Source organism: Ipomoea nil, unplaced genomic scaffold, assembly GCF_001879475.1.
Source record: "Ipomoea nil cultivar Tokyo-kokei standard unplaced genomic scaffold, Asagao_1.1 scaffold3105, whole genome shotgun sequence".
Classification (NCBI taxonomy): domain Eukaryota; kingdom Viridiplantae; phylum Streptophyta; class Magnoliopsida; order Solanales; family Convolvulaceae; genus Ipomoea; species Ipomoea nil.
In genome coordinates, this window is record NW_017619533.1 from 1,021,717 (window position 1) to 1,045,062 (window position 23,346).

General features: G+C 45.2%; 1 protein-coding gene across 1 annotated transcript in view; it reads right to left on the bottom strand.

Moving 5' to 3' along the window:
* Positions 1-715: 715 nt before the first annotated feature.
* Positions 716-23,346, bottom strand: part of LOC109166770 — a 32,671-nt gene continuing 10,040 nt past the window's right edge. The window contains exon 3 of the mRNA XM_019315659.1: positions 716-792. Coding sequence (XP_019171204.1) covers positions 716-792 — 77 coding nt within the window. The remainder of the gene's footprint in view (positions 793-23,346) is intronic.

Genomic DNA, 23,346 nt, shown 5'->3' on the forward strand with positions numbered 1-23,346 from the left:
GTAGCAAAAGGATACACTCAAACCCTTGGATCGGAATAGACTACTTGGACACCTTCAGTCCAGTGGCAAAAATGACAACCATCATGACTTTCTTAGCCATAGCAGCAGCCACGGATTGACACATTCATCAAATGGTTTGAACAATGCTTTTCTTCATGGAGACCTAGAAGAGGAGGTTTATATGCAGCTTCCCCTTGGCTTTGCAGGTAACAAGACTGGGCAGGTATGTAAGTTAACTAAGTCCCTATATGGTTTAAAGCAGGCAAGTAGGCAGTGGAACACCAAACTATGTACTGCTTTACATACCATGGGTTTCAAGTAGGCAATTCCAGATAATTCCTATTTACTAAAGGTGAAGGGAAGTCCTTTGTGGCATTATTAGTCTATGTTGATGACATTGTTATAGATAGTGCTAACTTGGAACTCATACAGCAAATAAAACTTCAGCTCAATGACAATTTTCAAATAAAAGACTTAGGGTCTCTCAAGTACTTTCTAGGTCTGGAAGTGGCTAGACAGAAGAAAGGGATATCTCAAATGAAGTATACCCTTGAGCTGCTAAATGAGACAGGTTTTATGAACTCCAAACTAGTTCACAGCCCAATTGTCCCATCATAGAAGCTAAATAGAAATAAAGTTGATTTATTGAATGACAATTCCCAGTACAGAAAGTTGGTTAGAAAACTTCTATATCTAAACACTACTAGGCCAGATATCAGCTTTGCCACTCAGCAGCTGTCTCAGTTTCTGGAAAAACCCACTCATCTACATTTACAAGCTGCTCACAGAGTCCTAAGGTACATTAAAAGTGCCCCTGGTCAAGGTCTCTTCTTCCCATCCAAATCTAACCTACAGTTAAAGGCTTTCACTGACTCAGACTGGGGAGCATGTGTGGATACCAGGAGGTCTGCCAGTAACACCCCCTAAAAACAAGCTATTTAAAAGCCTTAAACATGCAGATAACTGAACTAAACAACAAACACAGCGAAAGACTGAAAGATAACTAGATAAACTTAAATCCAAAACAACGGGGTGTTATGCCACGTTCACCAAAAAGGATAAACGCTACGGCAATATCTACATTGTTTAAAACTAATCCATAGTCTCAAAAGTCTACAACTAAGCCGGCACACAGGCCATAAACAAGCGGGAAAAGCTACACTATCAAGCACTAGACTGCGCACTCGCCTAGACATCACTTGAAAGAACACAATTAAACATGGGATGACGCCCGGTTAGCGAGTAATGCTGGTAACCCACCAATACATGTGAAATAACATACATAAGTAAGATATAAGTTTGTAAAGCATTTTCGAAACGGAATACATAAGTATATAAGTACAAAACCAAGAGCAGTAGTCAACACAAGACTCAACACTCTCTCAACAAGGATACGGGAACACATCCCAAAACCACAAAGGATAACCACAACACAAAGGATAAAGACAAGACCGATGGCAACACATGCCCTTTGTGACTACACACGTCACAAGAAGAGAACTCATAACAACGGCTACACGAGCCTTCGTGACATCACCCATCATGAGTTGATATGCCATCCTTATGCCCGGTTCCAACCTTATGGCTACCCCCAACCTTGTATCTTCTTCCAACCATTAACTCCAGGACCCTGTAAAACCAAGTCCAACCTTTTCCCTCCTGGGACTGTTGTACCCCACCAACGAAAACCAACGAGACCACCAATTTCATAGTACACGAGGGTACCGTGCACACACACGACAACACATGCCACCCAAGAATCACGTGAACCTTACACAAAGGTCAGAACTCCATAATCACGTCACGGCCACCACGAGGACCGCTGCAATACCTTGGTGACTAGTGTCCCATACCACTAATCGTGCAATCCAGGTAAATCCACACACACATCACACCACAACAGGAATCAATCAACGGATCACAATGAAGATATGAAACCATACTCAATCAAGGAATGGGTCACAGCCCAACAACAACAATGATGAATAACACAACTTATCATCAACGAATAGGAAGGTACAAACAACACACGCGCTAGCATTTAAACACCAAACTACCATGCTCATCAAGCGGGTAAACCAAAGATAGTTCCGAAGAACACACAAGACTCATCACGGTTCAACAAAACACAATGTTGAACACTTAGCACGATTCACGACACCAAAACCTACATGGAATCCTACCATATAGTTCTTGTAACACCCCGTGTTACGGTCTTCAATCCCGGATTAATTATTTAATTAATCCCGTTAATAATAATTAAGTATGATTTAATTCGGTTAGGTTTCCTTTAATTAATTAATAAGGTCCACCATGAACCATGGACCCTTGCCTAAATTAGAGTCCTAAGCCTATTAGGAATAAAAGAAGTAAACCCTTTACTATTCAGATTCTAATTAGGAATCCTAGACCTAGTTATCTATTAGGAATAAAGGAAGTAGGACTTTTACTATTCAGACTACGATTAGGATTCCCTTTAATTAATTAATATGGTCCACTATGGACCATGGACCCTTATCCCTAAACCCAATCCTTAGTTCCAAAAGGAATAGAATTAGCAAACCTATAATATTAGTTCCTAACCAGGACTCCTAAATATATAAATAGGGGACTTAAGAGTCACCTAGAACCCCCCACCACAATAAACAACTCACCACCCCAAAGAGCTCCAAGAATTCCCTTAGAAGAAATCAAGAAAGCAAGAAAGCTTAAAGAAAGACTCTTCATAGCCAAGGAATTAATTAAGGCTAAGAGGTAACCCATGTCTCAACAAAACCTATTTTCATAGCTATGATTCCCCCGTAGGATTTCCCCATATTATTGTGTATTGATGATTTGTGATGTTATTATTGATGATTGATGGGATAATTCCATGGGTGATCTTGATATTGGGAGATTCTTGATAATTATGGTTTTCTTAACGATTATGTGGAGTTCTTGATGATTATATGTTGTTCTTGATAATTGTATGGCGTTCTTGATGCTTATGTGTTATTTGTACCGAATCTTGTGATTAGAAGATGAACCGTATTCTTGTTGATGTAAAAGTAATTAGAACCCTAGGTTGATGTTCTTGTTGGCGTTCTTGATGATTGTGTGATGTTCTAGATGTTTATGTGATATTCTTAACGAACCTTGTAATTAGAAGACGAATCGTATTCTTGTTGGTATAAAAGTTATTAGAACCCTAGGTTGTATCGTATGATATTATTCTTGGTGTATCGGGTGGGGAAATCGCATGTTTGGGTGTCGATTATGTTTAGAAAAGCATGATAGGTTATGTGTCGTACGTTTCTCGTATTTGATCCGTTAATTGTCTACGTGTTGATCGTTAATTGCGTTGTAAAGTGTCTAAGCATGGTTTCGGGTTCCACAATGGTTCCCGGGGCGTTTTGTGTATAAAGAGTCAGTGGGGGGTAGGTGGGGGGTAGGGGACCCGCCACCTACCCGCGGCCAGAAGGGGGCGTCTCCGGCAGCGGGCAGCCGGCGGGCGGGCAGCTGCCCGCCGGCGACCCGCTGCCCGGAACAGTGCTTGCCGGCGGGTAGCCCCCCACCCATCGGCTACCCGCTGGAAATCTCCCCCATTCGGGACCCCGGCTTCCCCGTTTGATGTTTCCCCGATCCCCGTGGTGTCCCAACGGACTCCGTTCATTGTGCCGTGTCTAGTTTGATGTTTCGGGTACCGTTCGTAGGTTTATGAGTCTTATATATTGCATGCTAGTTGAATTGGTATCCCGTTGTCCTAGGTGGAAGAAGTATGAACCCCTTAGGACCATTCTTAGTATGTGAAGGATCACGCATAGGTTTTGTTATACACTTTCTCCCCTTCCCAATGTGTTAATGTGGGTTGCATGTGCTTGCTATGTGTTATGTGTGCATGACACCCCAATTCGGTTGCGATCGGATTGGTTATTCCTGAGCTGCGGTTCAGAAGCTGGCTGCGGTCAGATTTACACTCTTGGGCTGCGGTCCACCGTTTGGTTGCGATCAAACGTTTCTACATGAGTTGCGGTTCATATTTCCTGGCTGCGGTTAGATGACATTCTCTTGGGCTGCGGTCCACTATTTGGTTGCGATCAAACATTATGATGAGCTGCGGTTCATCGGTCGGTTGCGATCGACACCTCCGTGTTGCGATACGGGGCAGGGTGCTGCGGGGCCGTGTCAGAGCTATATGCGCTGACCCTCATGTATGGGCATGCGATTGGTCCTGTGGCGCCAACAAAGTGTGCTATGTGATGAAATACGGATGAGTTGTCGTTATGAATGTCTTGGGGATGTGACTATGGAATTTATGCTGGGGAATGTTTATGTTGGGTAATGTTTATTAATTGTGCTCAGCTTTATCTGTCTCGCCTGTTGTGGATTGTATACGCTTGTTATAACTATTGCTTGTGTCTAGCCTTATCTGTCGAGTCATTCCCGGTTTTAAAAGCTAGAGTTCGTAGAATATATCTTCATGCTCAAAATGGTTTTCGTATATCTATATATATATATATCTCTATATGTATTGTATTTCAACGCGTTGGAGTGGGTTACCAGCATCTCTCGCTGAACAGATATATTTGGCCTTCAGGCACAGAAAAATAAGTCACTGGAGCGCGCTAGAATTTGGAGCGTAGAAGTAGATAGTTTCCCTTTTGGCCTGCGTGCCATGCTTATGCATTTACATTATCAAGGATATTAGTTAGTCAGCCTGTGCATCTGAGTTCTCTGGCTCAGGTGTGGCAGTTGGTATCAGAGCCTAAGTTTGACCCTAGGATAAGACTCTTAAGACCGGACTGTAGGACATTAGGCTTGAACTCTAGGTACATAGGAACATAGGATTCAGGAATCTTAGGACGCGCGGTGAGATTGTGAAACCTACACGTAACCTCCCCTCACCTTATCCCTCTCTAAAATAACTTCCCCCTACGCTTACCACACCAAGGTAAGGGTGCAGCACACTGACTCATCGATACAATAAATATTGACCCTGAAAACCAGCAGCATGGCGCCAACAAGAAGACAGTCAAGGATCCCACACTCCTCGAAGAATGAACCCGAACATTCAACAAAGTCCTCGGGTTAGTGGAATACCCAGAGGAACGCCGCGTAGGGATAGCCTCATTCCACTTCAAGACACGAGGCTGATCTTTGATAAATCCACAAAGAACCCACTTATGGGCAACAACCAGGGGTTCAACTAGGAGTGCCTAGGGGCACGGCTACGGGGACGATTCCACCCCGCACCTATAAGGGCAACCATGTACGAGGAAAATCCTCCACCTAAAACAAGGGATGACCACCATCAGGGAATACCACAAACGATCCCTCCAGCTGGCTCGTTTCGCGCCTGAATTAGATCCTACAGAGACAACCAAGATAAAGAAGTCTGTGACAGACCACAACTACGAAACCTAGAAGGCCCTAATTGTAAGCAAATCCCGCACACCCAACGAAGCCCACACCAGTAATGCCAACTTCTACCAAACGGGGAATTTATGGACAAACCCGAAAGAAGGAGTAACGGAAGTGGGAGACCGCTCCCTCCAGCATGAGCGAACCCTTCCGGAGCTGGTTAAGAATGGGCGCAACTATCCCAGCCCGGAGACCGGGAATGCCAATTAAATGCAAGAAAGAAAAGTAGTACATAAACAACATATTTTCTCAATCGTTAGCACGAATTGTCGAAAATGACTCGATATGACAAGAAGAGGCGACAGACGCATGAAAAGTATCATACAACTAGAGCCTCCCGGTGATAAGGGTCTTACCTGGGAACAAGGACCTTGATGGTTTTAAAACACCGTAAGAAGTACATGTTACACACAAAATCGCCAAAACACCATGCGACGTCAAAGGCAGTCAATCAATGCATTCCAAGGAAGAGAAATGCATCACCAAGAACTTGGTCACCAAAGGACTGAACAAAGAACGAGCGACAAGCCGAGCTCCAAGAAAAACCAAGAAGGCTTATCATTAATCAAGCAAGGCAAAGACCAAGTTGGCTTATAACCAACCACCCGGTGAAGGTGACGAGGTTGCTAATTGGAAACCAGACCCGACCTACTGAGCAAAAGGAACATGCGAGAGTCTTGACTCATCTATAAACTCGTACCTAAGGATCAATAAAACTATACGATGGGCCACCCTATGTATTCAAGTCCCTTCTATTGTGCACACGGACATGGGGCTTGTCGGGACTTGAATCTGTGCATTCTTGGGATTTTCCCCGAAGGAATTCACTCTTCCTAGTCACCTTCCCGCGGGTCCCCAACGGGACCTTGACGGGTCCCCAACAGGAGCTTGGTAAGTGGACGACCGCCCACCTCGCACCCACTGGTACAATGTGCTGATTTCTTAACTCCTCACTTTATTGATTCATGGCGCACTTGTGTGCCTCGATTGATGAACGCGAGTCTTGGGTAAAGAACCATGGGTCGCCCAAACATGGTGTCATCGGTAAAAGACCTTGACACGCAAGACACCATCGGAAAAGCACAACCAATTGCATTACACGTGGGGCTGAAGTTGGACTCTACGATGCAACCGACCAGGGATGATTGGCATAAAGGATTGTGCAAACCAAGGAGGCGAGTTGGGAATTCGTGCTAAGGACTCACAAAGACCTTAAAAGTCAAAATGCTAAGGATGGACCGGGACTCCTTCAAACCATGAATATCGTTCAAGCAAATCAGAGGACTCCTTACAAGTTGTATGGAATCAAGAACTACGTAGTCCGTGGTGCTAGGCAAAAAGTAAAAAGCACATTTGTGCCAAGATCTCAAGGGTCATGTAACACCACAGATTTTCAAGATATTTAAAGCTTATAAAATAAAGGTGAAATCTCGTTAAATCCCAAAACATAATACAAGAGTACGGGGTGCTATGCCACACCTGAGCTAGAGAACTCAGGTGCACAGGCTAACTATCTAATATCCTTGGTAAAGTAAATGCATAAACATGGCACGCAGGCCGAAATGGAAACTAACTACATCTCCGTTCCAAGTTCTAGCGCGCTCCAGTGACTTACTCTTCTGTGCCTGAAAGCCAAATATATCTGTTCAGCGAGAGATGCTGGTAACCCACTCCAACGCGTGGAAATACATTACATATAGAGATATATATAGATATACGAAAATCATTTTGAGCATGAAGATATATCCTACGAACTCTAGCTTTTAAAACCGGGAATGACTCGACAGATAAGGCTAGACACAAGCAACAGTATAACAAGCATATACAATCTACGATAAGCAAGACAGATAAAGCTGAGCACAATTAATAATCATAACCCAACATAAACAATCCCCAGCATAAGTCCCATAGTCACATTCCCCAAGATACTCATAACCACAACTCATCTATATCTCATCCCATAGCACACTTTGTTGGCGCCACAGGACCAATCGCATGCCCATACATGAGGGTCAGCGCATATAGCTCTGACACGGCTCCGCAGCACCCTGCCCCGTCTTACATTACGGAGGAGCCGATCGCAACCGACTGATGGACCTTTGTCCTACATAATATTTATATACCTGACCGGTCTTTACCAGCCTGGTTAATAGTTGAGATGGTTCTCAGCCCATTCAACTACCCGTATAGTGGACCTTTGTCCTGTATATATTTATATACCTGACCGGTCTCTACCAGCCTAGTTAACAGCCGGTATGGTTCTCATCCCATCCGACTGCCCGTATAGTGGAACTTAGTCCTATATAACATTTATATACCTTACCGGTCTCTACCAGCCTGGTTAACAGCCGGTATGGTTCTCAGCCCATCCGACTGCCCGTATAGTGGAACTTAGTCCTATATAATATTTATATACCTGACCGGTCTCTACCAGCCTAGTTAACAGCCGGTATGGTTCTCAACCCACCCGACTGCCCGTATAGCCCGATTGATCTTAACCAACTCGGGGTTACATGCACACATAACACATAGCAAGTACATGCAACCCACATTAACACATTGGGAAGGGGGAGAAAACGTATAACGAAACCTATGCGTGATCCATCACATACTAAGAATAGTCCTACGGGGTTCATACTTCTTCCACCTAGGTCAACGGGATACCAATTCAACTAGCATGCAATACAGTAGACTCATAAACCTACGAACCGTACCCGAAATATCAAACTAGACACAGGCACGATAAACAGAGTCCGTTGGGACACCACGGGGAACGGAGGAACATCAAACGGGGAGGCTGGGATCCCGAAGTGGGAGAATTTCCAGCGGGTAGCCAGTGGGAGGGGGGCCACCCGCCGGCTGCCCGCCGATAACACTGTTCCGGGCAGCGGGTCGCCGGCGGGTAGCTGCCCGCCCGCCGGCTGCCCGCTGCCGGAGATACAATTTCCGGCCGTGGGTAGGTGGCGGGTCCCCTACCCCCAACTGACTCTTATCACACAATTTCGCCCCGGGATCCATTGTGGAACCCGAAACCATGCTTAGACACTTTACAACGCAATTAACGACAACACGTAGACAATTAACGGATCAAATACGAGAAACGAACGGCACACAACCTATCATGCTTTTCTAAACATAATCGACACCCAAACATGCGATTTCCCCACCCAATAATCCAAGAATAATATCATACGACACAACCTAGGGTTCTAATCACTTTTATATCAACAAGGATACGATTCGTCTTCTAATTGCAAGATTCGGTAAGAATAACACATAAGCATCAAGGGCATCACACAATTATCAAGAACAACACATAATCATCAAGGACTCCATATAATCATCAAGAACACCATAATTATCAAGAATCTCCAAACATCAAGATTATCAAGATCCCTCATGGGATCATCACATCAAACATTAATAATCATCATCGTATCTCGCCAATCACAATAATATGGGGGAAACCCTAAGGGGTAATCATAACTATGAAAATAGGTTTTGTTGAGACATGGGTTACCTCTTAGCCTTAATTAATTCCTTGGCTATGAAGGGTCTTTCTTTAAGCTTTCTTGCTCTCTTGATTTCTTCTAAGGGGATTCTTGGAGCTCTTTGGGTGGTGGGGCGTTAATGTGGTGGGGGGTTTCTAGGTGCCTCTTAAGTCCCCTATTTATATATTTAGGAGTCCTAGTTAGGAACTAATATTATGGGCTTGCTAGTTCTATTTCTTTTGGGACTAAGGATTGGGTTTAGGGATAAGGGCCCGTGGACTATGGTAGGCCTTCCTAATTAATTATTGTGATTTAATTCTTTCTTTTGGGGTAATTGATTAAATGATTTAATTGATCTTAGCGGTCGTAACGCGGGGTGTTACACTCTTCCCCCCCCCCCCCCGCCCCCCCCCCCCTTATCGGGAAGCTTCGTCCCGAAGCTTGGTCATTGCCGAGTGACTTTCTCTTAGTTACCTGGTGTGAAAAGTTCGGGGTAGCGTTCCCTCATTGTGTCTTTGAGCTCCCACGTTGCTTCCTCGGTCCCATGGTTGGTCCAGAGGACTTTCACCATTTCTATGGCTCGGCGAGGGTGTTTCTTGTCTTGGTGTCCAGGATCCTCACGGGTCTTTCTTCGTATACTAGTGACTCGTCGAGGTTCACGACCTCGGGTTGAAGCACGTGGCTTGGGTCGTGTACGTATTTCTTTAGTTGGGATACGTGGAATACGTTGTGTACTCGTTCTAGTTCGACGGGTAGGGCGAGGCGATAGGCTAGGTTCCCAACTTTTTCCATGATTTCATAGGGGCCGATAAATCGAGGGCTGAGCTTTCCTTTTCTTCCGAATCTCATCACCCCTCGTGTGGGCGAGATTCTCAACCAGACCTTGTCCCCGGTGTTGAATTCGGCTTGTTTCCTCTTTAGGTCGGCGTAGGACTTTTGGCGGTCTTGGGCAGCCTTCATCCTCTCCCGGATGTGCTTGACCTTGGTGATTGTGTCCTGTAGGTGTTGGGGCCCTAGTGTTATTGGGTCAACCATGTCTTCCCAACATAAGGGGGTTCTGCACTTTTTTCCGTATAGAGCTTCGTAGGGTGCCATACGAATGCTCGCGTGGTAACTGTTGTTGTATGAGAATTCAATAAGGTCTAGGTGCTCCTCCCATGTCCCTTGAAAGTCCAACATGCAAGCTCTTAGCATGTCTTCGAGGGTCTGAATGGTCCTCTCGGTTTGGCCGTCCGTAGTGGGGTGGAAAGCAGTGTTTAGTTTTAGTTGTGTCCCCAAGGCTAATTGCAGTGATTTCCAGAATTGTGAGAGGAACCTGGAGTCTCTATCGGATACGATGTTTCGGGGGACTCCGTGATACTTCACTACCCGGCTCAAGTAGGCTTGGGCCAGTTGTGTCATTGTCCATGTTTCCTTCATGGCGATGAATCGCGCTGTTTTGGTTAGTCGGTCCACTATGACCCAAATCTTATCCTTACCGGTCTTCGTTGGGGGTAGTCCTCCGACGAAATCCATGGATATGGAATCCCACTTTCCTTGTGGTATCTCAAGGGGTTGTACGAGTCCCTTGGGCTTGCATCGTTCGGCCTTCACCCTTTGGCAATTTAGGCACCTGGCCACGAAATCCGCGATTTCCTTTTTCATGTTGGGCCACCAAAACGACCTTTTTACATCTTGGTATAGTTTGTCACCCCCTGGGTGAACCGAGTATGGGGAGTTGTGTCCTTCCTCCAAGATTTGTTGCTTCAAGTGGGGGTGCGTTGAGGGTACGCACCACCTATCTTGGTAACGGAGACTGCCGTCTTCGTGTATTTTGAAGGGTCCTTCCTTCCCCTGGGTTAGGTCGAGGCGGATTTTGTCTAGTTCCGGATCCTGCTGTTGCCCTATTTTGATTTCCTCGAAGAGCGTAGGCACGACTTGTGCGTTGAATAAGTGGATGTCGGGGTGGTTTTGACCTTGTTTTATTATTTCCAAATTCAGTCTTTGGAAGTCCCTGTACAGTTGGTCTGGTAGGATCCAAGTGGTGTTGAGGGAGTGGTTAGTCTTCCTGCTCAGTGCATCCGCCACCACGTTAGACTTTCCCTCATGGTATTGGATGTCCAGGTCGTAATCCTTTATGAGTTCTAACCACCTCCATTGTCTCATGTTTAGGTCTTTTTGGGTGAAGATGTACTTTAGGCTCTTATGGTCCGTGTAAATCTTGCACTGCACCCCGTATAAGTAATGCCTCCAAATTTTCAGTGCGAACACGATGGCGGCTAGCTCGAGGTCGTGGGTGGGGTAGTTTTCCTCGTGGGTTTTGAGCTGCCTGGATGCGTAGGCTATTACTCGGCCTTTTTGCATTAGCACGCACTCCAACCCCTTCTTGGATGCGTCACTGAAGACCTCGAATCCTTCTTCCCCGGAGGGGATAGCGAGTACGGGTGCCGTGGTTAACTTATCCTTCAATTCTTGAAAGGCCGAGACACAGTCGTTGTCCCATTGGAAGGGGGTTTCCTTTTTCATGAGCTTGTTGAGGGGTTGGGCTATCCTGGTGAAGTCGGGTACAAATCTCCTGTAGTAGCCCGCCAAGCCTAGGAAGCTTCGGACTTCGGTGAGTGAGCTTGGTGTGGTCCATTCTTTAACGACACGGATCTTGGCGGGGTCCACCTTAATCCCTTCCTTGGTTATCACGTGACCCAGGAAGGCCACGCTGTCTTTCCAAAATTCGCATTTAGAGAACTTGGCGTATAGTTGGTGCTCCCTTAGAGTTTCCAGGGTTATGTGGAGGTGTCTTTCATGTTCTTCCTTGTTTCGGGAGTAGACTAGGATGTCATCAATGAATACGATGACGAAGTCATCCAAGTGGGGTCGGAATACTCGGTTCATGAGGTCCATGAATATGGCAGGCGCGTTGGTGAGTCCGAAGGGCATTACGGTGAATTCATAGTGACCGAAACGTGTCCGGAAGGCTGTTTTCTGAATGTCCGGTTTGGCCACCTGTATTTTGTGATACCCGGATCTTAGATCAATCTTTGAGAACACCCCTGCCCCTTTAAGTTGGTCGAACAAGTCGTCGATTCGGGGAAGGGGGTACTTATTCTTTATCGTGACTTGGTTAAGTTCTCTGTAGTCGATGCATAGGCGCATGCTCCCATCCTTCTTTTTAACAAACAACACTGGCGCTCCCCATGGGGAGGTGCTAGGACGGATGTAGTCTTTGTCTTGCAATTCTTGCAGTTGCGTCTTTAGTTCCTTCATTTCTTTAGGTGCTAATCGGTAGGGGGGTTTAGAAATTGGGGCAGCGCCTGGTACAAGATCTATGGTGAACTCAACTTCTCTGACTGGGGGTGCCCCGGGGATTTCGTCCGTGAAGACGTCGGTGAATTCGTTTACCACTAGGATGGTTTGTGGTTCGGGGGTTTTGGTGCTGAGGTCCTCGACCGAACATAGGAAGGCCTCGCTTCCCTTGTTTAGGTATTTCTTCATTTTCATCATGTTCACCACTTTGATCCCGGCTTCCCGGTGGGTTCCATGGTAAGATACCCTCTTACCATTTGGTCCCCGTAGGACCACTTTTTGTTCTCCGCATAGGATTTGTGCTTGGTATTTCCCTAGCCAATCCATGCCCAAAATCACTTGTACCCCATCCAGTTTGAATCGGATTAAGTTGCTGGGAAATTCCGCCCCTTGTATGGTGATCATTATATTTTCGTACATGCGGTCGCATTCTAGGATTTCGCCGGAGGCCACTTTGACCTGGAGTCGGACCTTGGTGCTGGTGTTGAGGCCGAGCCGAGTGACAAACTCGGTTGCTATAAACGAGTTGGTAGCCCCTGAGTCAAATAACACTGTAGCGGGGGTGGCGTGTACTAGGAAGGTTCTGGAGACTATGTTGCTATCCCCAATTTTGGCTTTGCTTAGAGTAAGGATTCTTCCTTGAGCGGTTGGTGTTGTGACTTGGCGGGGCGAGGCGGCCCTGGGGCTTTTAAGGCCGCAGTTGGGGTTCATGTGATTTCCTTCTGATTTCCTTTTGTTTCCCAGGTGTGTTTCCCGGGGTTCGTTTGGCACTTGTTGTAGTTGGGATGCTTTGGCATAGGCTTCCCTGAGGGTTCCTGGCTCTTGTGTGGCCAGGTCTTTTTGATATTCGGGGTCAAGGCCTGTTATAAACCTTTCGATCCTGATCCTCTCGGTGGGTACTAGCTCGGGGATGAGGCGAGCCAGTTGCGGAATTGTTGGTAGTATTCCATGATCGAGGTTGCACCTTGTCTTAGGTGGAGGAATTCTTCGTATATGGTGGCTCTTAGGTGGTTGAGATATAATTGTTCTCGTAGCCGTGCTTTTAGGGTTTCCCAGTTGAATCCGGGGTCTTGTTCGCAGGTGGGTCCTTCGTGAGCCCACCAGGTGTCGGCCTCGTGTCTGAAGTAGAAGGAGGTCATTTTTACTTGGTGGTCTTCGGGGCATTTAGTTGCCCTGAATATCTTGTCGAAAGTCCCGATCCACTCCTCGAGGGTCGTGGGATCTTCGTTTCCTGAGAGGATGGGTGGTTGGTGCATCGAGATTTGTTGGTGGATCTCCAAGTTCTCGTTTGGTAAAGGCTGGGGGGCGGTAGTACTTAGTGCCTGGGCAATTTGGGCCAGGCGTTGTAGATTCTGAGTCAGGAATTCCTCGGTGGGGAGTTTCGGTGTTCCTACCTGTCCTCTTCTCGGTGCCATCCTGGAGGTCATAGGTCGATGTTATTTTGCGTCCTTACCTTGATGCAATAAGCGAAGGCGGGGGGGGGGGGGGGTTTCTTTATGTTAGAGAGGGATAAAGTGAAGAGAGGTTATGTGTAGGTTTCACAATCTCACCGCGCGTCCTAAGATTCCTAAATCCTATGTTCCTAAGTACCTAGTGTTTAAGCTTAATGTCCTAAGGTCTGATCTTAAGAGTCTTATCCTAGGGTCAATTTTAGGCTCTGATACCAACTGTAACACCCCAGATTTTCAAGATATTTAAAGCTTATAAAATAAAGGCGAAATCTCGTTAAATCCCAAAACATAATACAAGAGTGCGGGGTGCTATGCCACACCTGAGCTAGAGAACTCAGGTGCACAGGCTAACTATCTAATATCCTTGGTAAAGTAAATGCATACACATGGCACGCAGGCCGAAAGGGAAACTAACTACATCTACGTTCCAAGTTCTAGCGCGCTCCAGTGACTTACTCTTCTGTGCCTGAAAGCCAAATATATCTGTTCAGCGAGAGATGCTGGTAACCCACTCCAACGCATGGAAATACATTACATATAGAGATATATATATAGATATACGAAAATCATTTTGAGCATGAAGATATATCCTACGAACTCTAGCTTTTAAAACCGGGAATGACTCGACAGATAAGGCTAGACACAAGCAACAGTATAACAAGCATATACAATCTACGATAAGCAAGACAGATAAAGCTGAGCACAATTAATAATCATAACCCAACATAAACAATCCCCAGCATAAGTCCCATAGTCACATTCCCCAAGATACTCATAACCACAACTCATCTATATCTCATCCCATAGCACACTTTGTTGGCGCCACAGGACCAATCGCATGCCCATACATGAGGGTCAGCGCATATAGCTCTGACACGGCTCCGCAGCACCCTGCCCCGTCTTACATTACGGAGGAGCCGATCGCAACCGACTGATGGACCTTTGTCCTACATAATATTTATATACCTGACCGGTCTTTACCAGCCTGGTTAATAGTTGAGATGGTTCTCAGCCCATTCAACTACCCGTATAGTGGACCTTTGTCCTGTATATATTTATATACCTGACCGGTCTCTACCAGCCTAGTTAACAGCCGGTATGGTTCTCATCCCATCCGACTGCCCGTATAGTGGAACTTAGTCCTATATAACATTTATATACCTTACCGGTCTCTACCAGCCTGGTTAACAGCCGGTATGGTTCTCAGCCCATCCGACTGCCCGTATAGTGGAACTTAGTCCTATATAATATTTATATACCTGACCGGTCTCTACCAGCCTAGTTAACAGCCGGTATGGTTCTCAACCCACCCGACTGCCCGTATAGCCCGATTGATCTTAACCAACTCGGGGTTACATGCACACATAACACATAGCAAGTACATGCAACCCACATTAACACATTGGGAAGGGGGAGAAAACGTATAACGAAACCTATGCGTGATCCATCACATACTAAGAATAGTCCTACGGGGTTCATACTTCTTCCACCTAGATCAACGGGATACCAATTCAACTAGCATGCAATACAGTAGACTCATAAACCTACGAACGGTACCCGAAATATCAAACTAGACACAGGCACGATAAACGGAGTCCGTTGGGACACCACGGGGAACGGGGGAACATCAAACGGGGAGGTCGGGATCCCGAAGTGGGAGAATTTCCAGCAGGTAGCCGGTGGGTGGGGGGCCACCCGCCGGTAACACTGTTCCGGGCAACGGGTAGCTGCCCGCTGCCGGAGATACAATTTCCGGCCGAGGGTAGGTGGCGGGTCCCCTACCCCCCACTGACTCTTATCACACAATTTCGCCCCGGGATCCATTGTGGAACCCGAAACCATGCTTAGACACTTTACAACGCAATTAACGACAACACGTAGACAATTAACGGATCAAATACGAGAAACGAATGGCACATAACCTATCATGCTTTTCTAAACATAATCGACACCCAAACATGCGATTTCCCCACCCGATAATCCAAGAATAATATCATACGACACAACCTAGGGTTCTAATCACTTTTATATCAACAAGGATACGATTCGTCTTCTAATTGCAAGATTTGGTAAGAATAACACATAAACATCAAGGGCATCACACAATTATCAAGAACAACACATAATCATCAAGGACTCCATATAATCATCAAGAACACCATAATTATCAAGAATCTCCCAACATCAAGATTATCAAGATCCCTCATGGGATCATCACATCAAACATTAATAATCATCATCATATCTCGTCAATCACAATAATATGGGGGAAACCCTAAGGGGGAATCATAACTATGAAAATAGGTTTTGTTGAGACATGGGTTACCTCTTAGCCTTAATTAATTCCTTGGCTATGAAGGGTCTTTCTTTAAGCTTTCTTGCTCTCTTGATTTCTTCTAAGGGGATTCTTGGAGCTCTTTGGGTGGTGGGGCGTTAATGTGGTGGGGGTTTCTAGGTGCCTCTTAAGTCCCCTATTTATATATTTAGGAGTCCTAGTTCGGAACTAATATTATGGGCTTGCTAGTTCTATTTCTTTTGGGACTAAGGATTGGGTTTAGGGATAAGGGCCCGTGGACTATGGTGGGCCTTCCCAATTAATTATTGTGATTTAATTCTTTCTTTTGGGGTAATTGATTAAATGATTTAATTGATCTTAGGGGTCGTAACACGGGGTGTTACAGGTCATTAAGGACCCACAAGGAAATGAGATGACTCGTAAAGTCACCGAGTCATTCCACAACGAGGTTAGGTAACCAACTGCGCTTCAAAAGGAAAAGAGCATGCAAGGACACCCTCACCATTAAAAGTAACACAAAAAGGCACAACTAGTCGAACCTCGGGGAAGACATGAAGTCTTACTAAGAATTTCATTCACTAAAGAGGAGATGAAATTCAATAAGAAGGGAAAATCAACCCAAAGTTTACCGACTCCCAAGAAACTTTGGGAAGAATTTGGGAAGTGCGCCCTAAGAGATTGGCTTGGTTGACCAAACTTGGTCAAGACCTTGGACGCATTAAAGAAGTAAGTGTTAAATCATCACGGGAGATTCCCTCAAGATAGGGGAGAAGGATGAAACCTTAGCCTGGGAAGCTAGGTTTAACAAGGATCTTAAAGTCAAGCAAGTGCCAACACTAAGGAAGAAGGATCATCAGTTCGTCAATACGTCGTGATCAAAGCATCAAACCAGAATAGTCACTTGAAGATCGAGAACCCTTAACCCATCCTAGCCGAATTCCCTTCCCTCCCTCGGAAAATCGGCCCCCTCCTTATTTCAAAACCCTTTCTACCCTTCAACCACACTCTTGATCCCCTATTTTAACAATTCCATACAAGGTGGCAACCTCGCACCCTAAGTTGCAACCTTGAAAACTTTGATCCTAGTTCATAAATTCACTTTGTCCTCAGGTTTGAAACCCACTCTTTAGCCCTTTAAACCTAATCGTTCCCAAAAACCCCGCACACATAAACATACAATTATACAGTTTCCCCGTAGAATGCTTTCTCTATAGGACCACCGAACTACTTTGGACTCGTTACCCCTGCATTGACTTCCAAGCTTTGGGGACGAAGCTTCTCGTAAGGGGGGGAGAGTGTAACACCCCGTGTTACGGTCTTCAATCCCGGATTAATTATTTAATTATTCCCATTAATAATAATTAAATATGATTTAATTCGGTTATGTATCCTTTAATTAATTAATAAGGTCCACCATGAACCGTGGACCCTTGCCTAAATTTGAGTCCTAAGCCTATTAGGAATAAAAGATGTAAACCCTTTACTATTCAGATTCTAATTAGGAATCCTAGACCTAGTTATCTATTAGGAATAAAGGAAGTAGGTCTTTTACTATTCAGACTACGATTAGGATTCCCTTTAATTAATTAATATGGTCCACTATGGACCATGGACCCTTATCCCTAAACCCAATCCTTAGTTCCAAAAGGAATAGAATTAGCAAACCTATAATATTAGTTCCTAACCAGGACTCCTAAATATATAAATAGGGGACTTAAGAGGCACCTAGAACCCCCCACCACAATAAACGACTCACCACCCCAAAGAGCTCCAAGAATTCCCTTAGAAGAAATCAAGAAAGCAAGAAAGCTTAAAGAAAGACCCTTCATAGCCAAGGAATTAATTAAGGCTAAGAGGTAACCCATGTCACAACAAAACCTATTTTCATAGCTATGATTCCCCCGTAGGGTTTCCCCATATTATTGTGTATTGATGATTTGGGATGTTATTATTTATGATTGATGGGATAATTCCATGTGTGATCTTGATATCGGGAGATTCTTGATAATTATGGTGTTCTTAACGATTATGTGGAGTTCTTGATTATTATATGTTGTTCTTGATAATTGTATGGAGTTCTTGATACTTATGTGTTATTTGTACCGAATCTTGTAATTAGAAGACGAACCGTATTCTTGTTGATGTAAAAGTAATTAGAACCCTAGGTAAATGCTCTTGTTGGCGTTCTTGATGCTTGTGTGATGTTCTTGATGTTTATGTGATATTCTTACCGAACCTTGTAATTAGAAGACGAATCGTATTCTTGTTGGTATAAAAGAGATTAGAACCCTAGGTTGTATCGTATGATATTATTCTTGGTGTATCGGGTGGGGAAATCGCATGTTTGGGTGTCGATTATGTTTAGAAAAGCATGATAGGTTATGTGCCGTACGTTTCTCGTATTTGATCCGTTAATTGTCTACGTGTTGATCGTTAATTGCGTTGTAAAGTGTCTAAGCATGGTTTCGGGTTCCACAATGGTTCCCGGGGCGTTTTGTGTATAAAGAGTCAGTGGGGGGTAGGGGACCCGCCACCTACCCGCGGCCAGAAGGGGCGTCTCCGGCAGCGGGCGGGCAGCCGGCGGGTGGCCCCCCACCCATCGGCTACCCGTTGGAAATCTCCCCCATTCGGGACCCCGGCTTCCCCGTTTGATGTTTCCCCGATCCCCGTGGTGTCCCAACGGACTCTGTTCATCGTGCCGTGTCTAGTTTGATGTTTCGTGTACCGTTCGTAGGTTTATGAGTCTTATATATTGCATGCTAGTTGAATTGGTATCCCGTTGTCCTAGGTGGAAGAAGTATGAACCCCTCAGGACCATTCTTAGTATGTGAAGGATCACGCATAGGTTTTGTTATACGCTTTCTCCCCTTCCCAATGTGTTAATGTGGGTTGCATGTGCTTGCTATGTGTTATGTGTGCATGACACCCCAATTCGGTTGCGATCGGATTGGTTATTCCTGAGCTGCGGTTCAGAAGCTGGCTGCGGTCAGATTTACACTCTTGGGCTGCGGTCCACCGTTGGGTTGCGATCAAACGTTTCTACATGAGCTGCGGTTCATATTTCCTGGCTGCGGTCAGATGACATTCTCTTGGGCTGCGGTCCACTGTTTGGTTGCGATCAAACATTATGATGAGCTGCGGTTCATCGGTCGGTTGCGATCGACCCCTCCGTGTTACGATACGGGGCAGGGTGCTGCGGGGCCGTGTCAGAGATATATGCGCTGACTCTCATGTATGGGCATGCGATTGGTCCTGTGGCGCCAACAAAGTGTGCTATATGATGAAATACGGATGTGTTGTCATTATGAATGTCTTGGGGATGTGACTATGGGATTTATGCTGGGGATTGTTTATGTTGGGTTATGTTTATTAATTGTGCTCAGCTTTATCTGTCTCGCCTGTTGTGGATTGTATACGCTTGTTATAACTGTTGATTGTGTCCAGCCTTATCTGTCGAGTCATTCCCGGTTTTAAAAGCTAGAGTACGTAGAATATATCTTCATGCTCGAAATGGTTTTCGTATATCTATATATATATATCTCTATATGTATTGTGTTTCAACGCGTTGGAGTGGGTTACCAGCATCTCTCGCTGAACAGATATATTTGGCCTTCAGGCACAGAAAAATAAGTCACTGAAGCGCGCTAGAATTTGGAGCGTAGAAGTAGATAGTTTCCCTTTCGGCCTGCGTGCCATGCTTATGCATTTACATTATCAAGGATATTAGTTAGTTAGCATGTGCATCTGAGTTCTCTGCCTCAGGTGTGGCATAGCACCCCGTACTCTTGTATTACGTTTTGGGATTTAATGAGATTCCACCTTTATTTTATAAGTTTTAAATGTCTTGAAATTTCGGGGTGTTACATTTGGTATCAGAGCCTAAGTTTGACCCTAGGATAAGACTCTTAAGACCAGACTTTAGGACATTAGGCTTGAACTTTAGGTACTTAGGAACATAGGATTCAGGAATCTTAGGACGCGCAGTGAGATTGTGAAACCTACACGTAACCTCCCCTCACCTTATCCCTCTCTAAAATAACTTCCCCCTACGCTTACCACACCAAGTTAAGGGTGCAGCACACTGACTCATAGATACAATAAATATTGACCCTGAAAACCAGCAGCATGGCGCCAACAAGAAGACAGTCAAGGATCCCACACTCCTCGAAGAATGAACCCAAACCTTCAACAAAGTCCTCGGGTTAGTGGAATACCCAGAGGAACGCCGCGTAGGGATAGCCTCATTCCACTTCAAGACACGAGGCTGATCTTTGATAAATCCACGAAGAACCCACTTATGGGCAACAACCAGGGGTTCAACTAGGAGTGCCTAGGGGCACGGCTACGGGGACGATTCCACCCCGCACCTGTAAGGGCAACCATGTATGAGGAAAATCCTCCACCTAAAACAAGGGATGACCACCATCAGGGAATACCACAAACGATCCCTCCAGCTGGCTCGTTTCGCGCCTGAATTAGATCCTACAGAGACAACCAAGATAAAGAAGTCTGTGACAGACCACAACTACGAAACCTAGAAGGCCCTAATTGTAAGCAAACCCCGCACACCCAACGAAGCCTACACCAGTAATGCCAACTTCTACCAAACAGGGAATTTAGGGACAAACACGAAAGAAGGAGTAACGGAAGTGGGAGACCGCTCCCTCCAGCATGAGCGAACCCTTCCGGAGCTGGTTAAGAATGGGCGCAACTATCCCAGCCCGGAGACCGGGAACGCCAATTAAATGCAAGAAAGAAAAGTAGTACATAAACAACATCTTTTCTCTATCATTAGCACGAATTGTCGAAAATGACTCGATATGACAAGAAGAGGCGACAGACGCATGAAAAGTATCATACAACTAGAGCCTCCCGGCGATAAGGGTCTTACCTGGGAACAAGGACCTTGATGGTTTTAAAACACCGTAAGAAGTACATGTAACACACAAAATCGCCAAAACACCATGCGACGTCAAAGGCAGTCAATCAATGCATTCCAAGGAAGAGAAATGCATCACCAAGAACTTGGTCACCAAAGGACTGAACAAAGAACGAGCGACAAGCCGAGCTCCAAGAAAAACCAAGAAGGCTTATCATTAATCAAGCAAGGCAAAGACCAAGTTGGCTTATAACCAACCACCCGGTGAAGGTGACGAGGTTGCTAATTGGAAACCAGACCCGACCTACTGAGCAAAAGGAACATGCGAGAGTCTTGACTCATCTATAAACTCGTACCTAAGGATCAATAAAACTATACGATGGGCCACCCTATGTATTCAAGTCCCTTCTATTGTGCACACGGACATGGGGCTTGTCGGGACTTGAATCTGTGCATTCTTGGGATTTTCCCCGAAGGAATTCACTCTTCCTAGTCACCTTCCCGCTGGTCCCCAACGGGACCTTGACGGGTCCCCAACAGGAGCTTGGCAAGCGGACAACCGCCCACCTCGCGCCCACTGGTACAATGTGCTGATTTCTTAACTCCTCACTTTATTGATTCATGGCGCACTTGTGTGCCTCGATTGATGAACGCGAGTCTTGGGTAAAGAACCATGGGTCGCCCAAACATGGTGTCATCGGTAAAAGACCTTGACACGCAAGACACCATCGGAAAAGCACAACCAATTGCATTACACGTGGGGCTGAAGTTGGACTCTACGATGCAACCGACCAGGGATGATTGGCATAAAGGATTGTGCAAACCAAGGAGGCGAGTTGGGAATTCGTGCTAAGGACTCACAAAGACCTTAAAAGTCAAAATGCTAAGGATGGACCGGGACTCCTTCAAACCATGGATATCGTTCAAGCAAATCAGATGACTCCTTACAAGTTGTATGGAATCAAGAACTACGTAGTCCGTGGTGCTAGGCAAAAAGTAAAAAGCACATTTGTGTCAAGATCTCAAGGGTCATTAAGGACCCACAAGGAAATGAGATGACTCGTAAAGTCACCGAGTCATTCCACAACGAGGTTAGGTAACCAACTGCGCTTCAAAAGGAAAAGAGCATGCAAGGACACCCTCACCATTAAAAGTAACACAAAAAGGCACAACTAGTCGAACCTCGGGGAAGACATGAAGTCTTACTAAGAATTTCATTCACTAAAGAGGAGATGAAATTCAATAAGAAGGGAAAATCAACCCAAAGTTTACCGACTCCCAAGAAACTTTGGGAAGAATTTGGGAAGTGCGCCCTAAGAGATTGGCTTGGTTGACCAAACTTGGTCAAGACCTTAGACGCATTAAAGAAGTAAGTGTTAAATCATCACGGGAGATTCCCTCAAGATAGGGGAGAAGGATGAAACCTTAGCCTGGGAAGCAAGGTCTAACAAGGATCTTAAAGTCAAGCAAGTGCCAACACCAAGGAAGAAGGATCATCAGTTCGTCAATACGTCGTGATCAAAGCATCAAACCAGAATAGTCACTTGAAGATCGAGAACCCTTAACCCATCCTAGCCGAATTCCCTTCCCTCCCTCGGAAAATCGGCCCCCTCCTTATTTCAAAACCCATTCTACCCTTCAACCACACTCTTGATCCCCTATTTTAACAATTCCATACAAGGTGGCAACCTCGCACCCTAAGTTGCAACCTTGAAAACTTTGATCCTAGTTCCTAAATTCACTTTGTCCTCAGGTTTGAAACCCACTCTCTTAGCCCTTTAAACCTAATTGTTCCCAAAAACCCAGCACACATAAACATACAATTATACAGTTTCCCCGTAGAATGCTTTCTCTATAGGACCACCGTACTACTTTGGACTCGTTACCCCCGCAATGACTTCCAAGCTTCGGGGACGAAGCTTCTCGTAAGGGGGGGAGAGTGTAACACCCCGTGTTACAGTCTTCAATCCCGGATTAATTATTTAATTAATCCCATTAATAATAATTAAATATGATTTAATTCGGTTAGGTTTACTTTAATTAATTAATAAGGTCCACCGTGAACCGTGGACCCTTGCCTAAATTAGAGTCCTAAGCCTATTAGGAATAAAAGATGTAAACCCTTTACTATTCAGATTCTAATTAGGAATCCTAGACCTAGTTATCTATTAGGAATAAAGGAAGTAGGCCTTTTACTATTCAGACTACGATTAGGATTCCCTTTAATTAATTAATATGGTCCACTATGGACCATGGACCCTTATCCCTAAACCCAATCCTTAGTTCCAAAAGGAATAGAATTAGCAAACCTATAATATTAGTTCCTAACCAGGACTCCTAAATATATAAATAGGGGACTTAAGAGGCACCTAGAACCCCCCACCACAATAAACGACTCACCACCCCAAAGAGCTCCAAGAATTCCCTTAGAAGAAATCAAGAAAGCAAGAAAGCTTAAAGAAAGACCCTTCATAGCCAAGGAATTAATTAAGGCTAAGAGGTAACCCATGTCACAACAAAACCTATTTTCATAGCTATGATTCCCCCGTA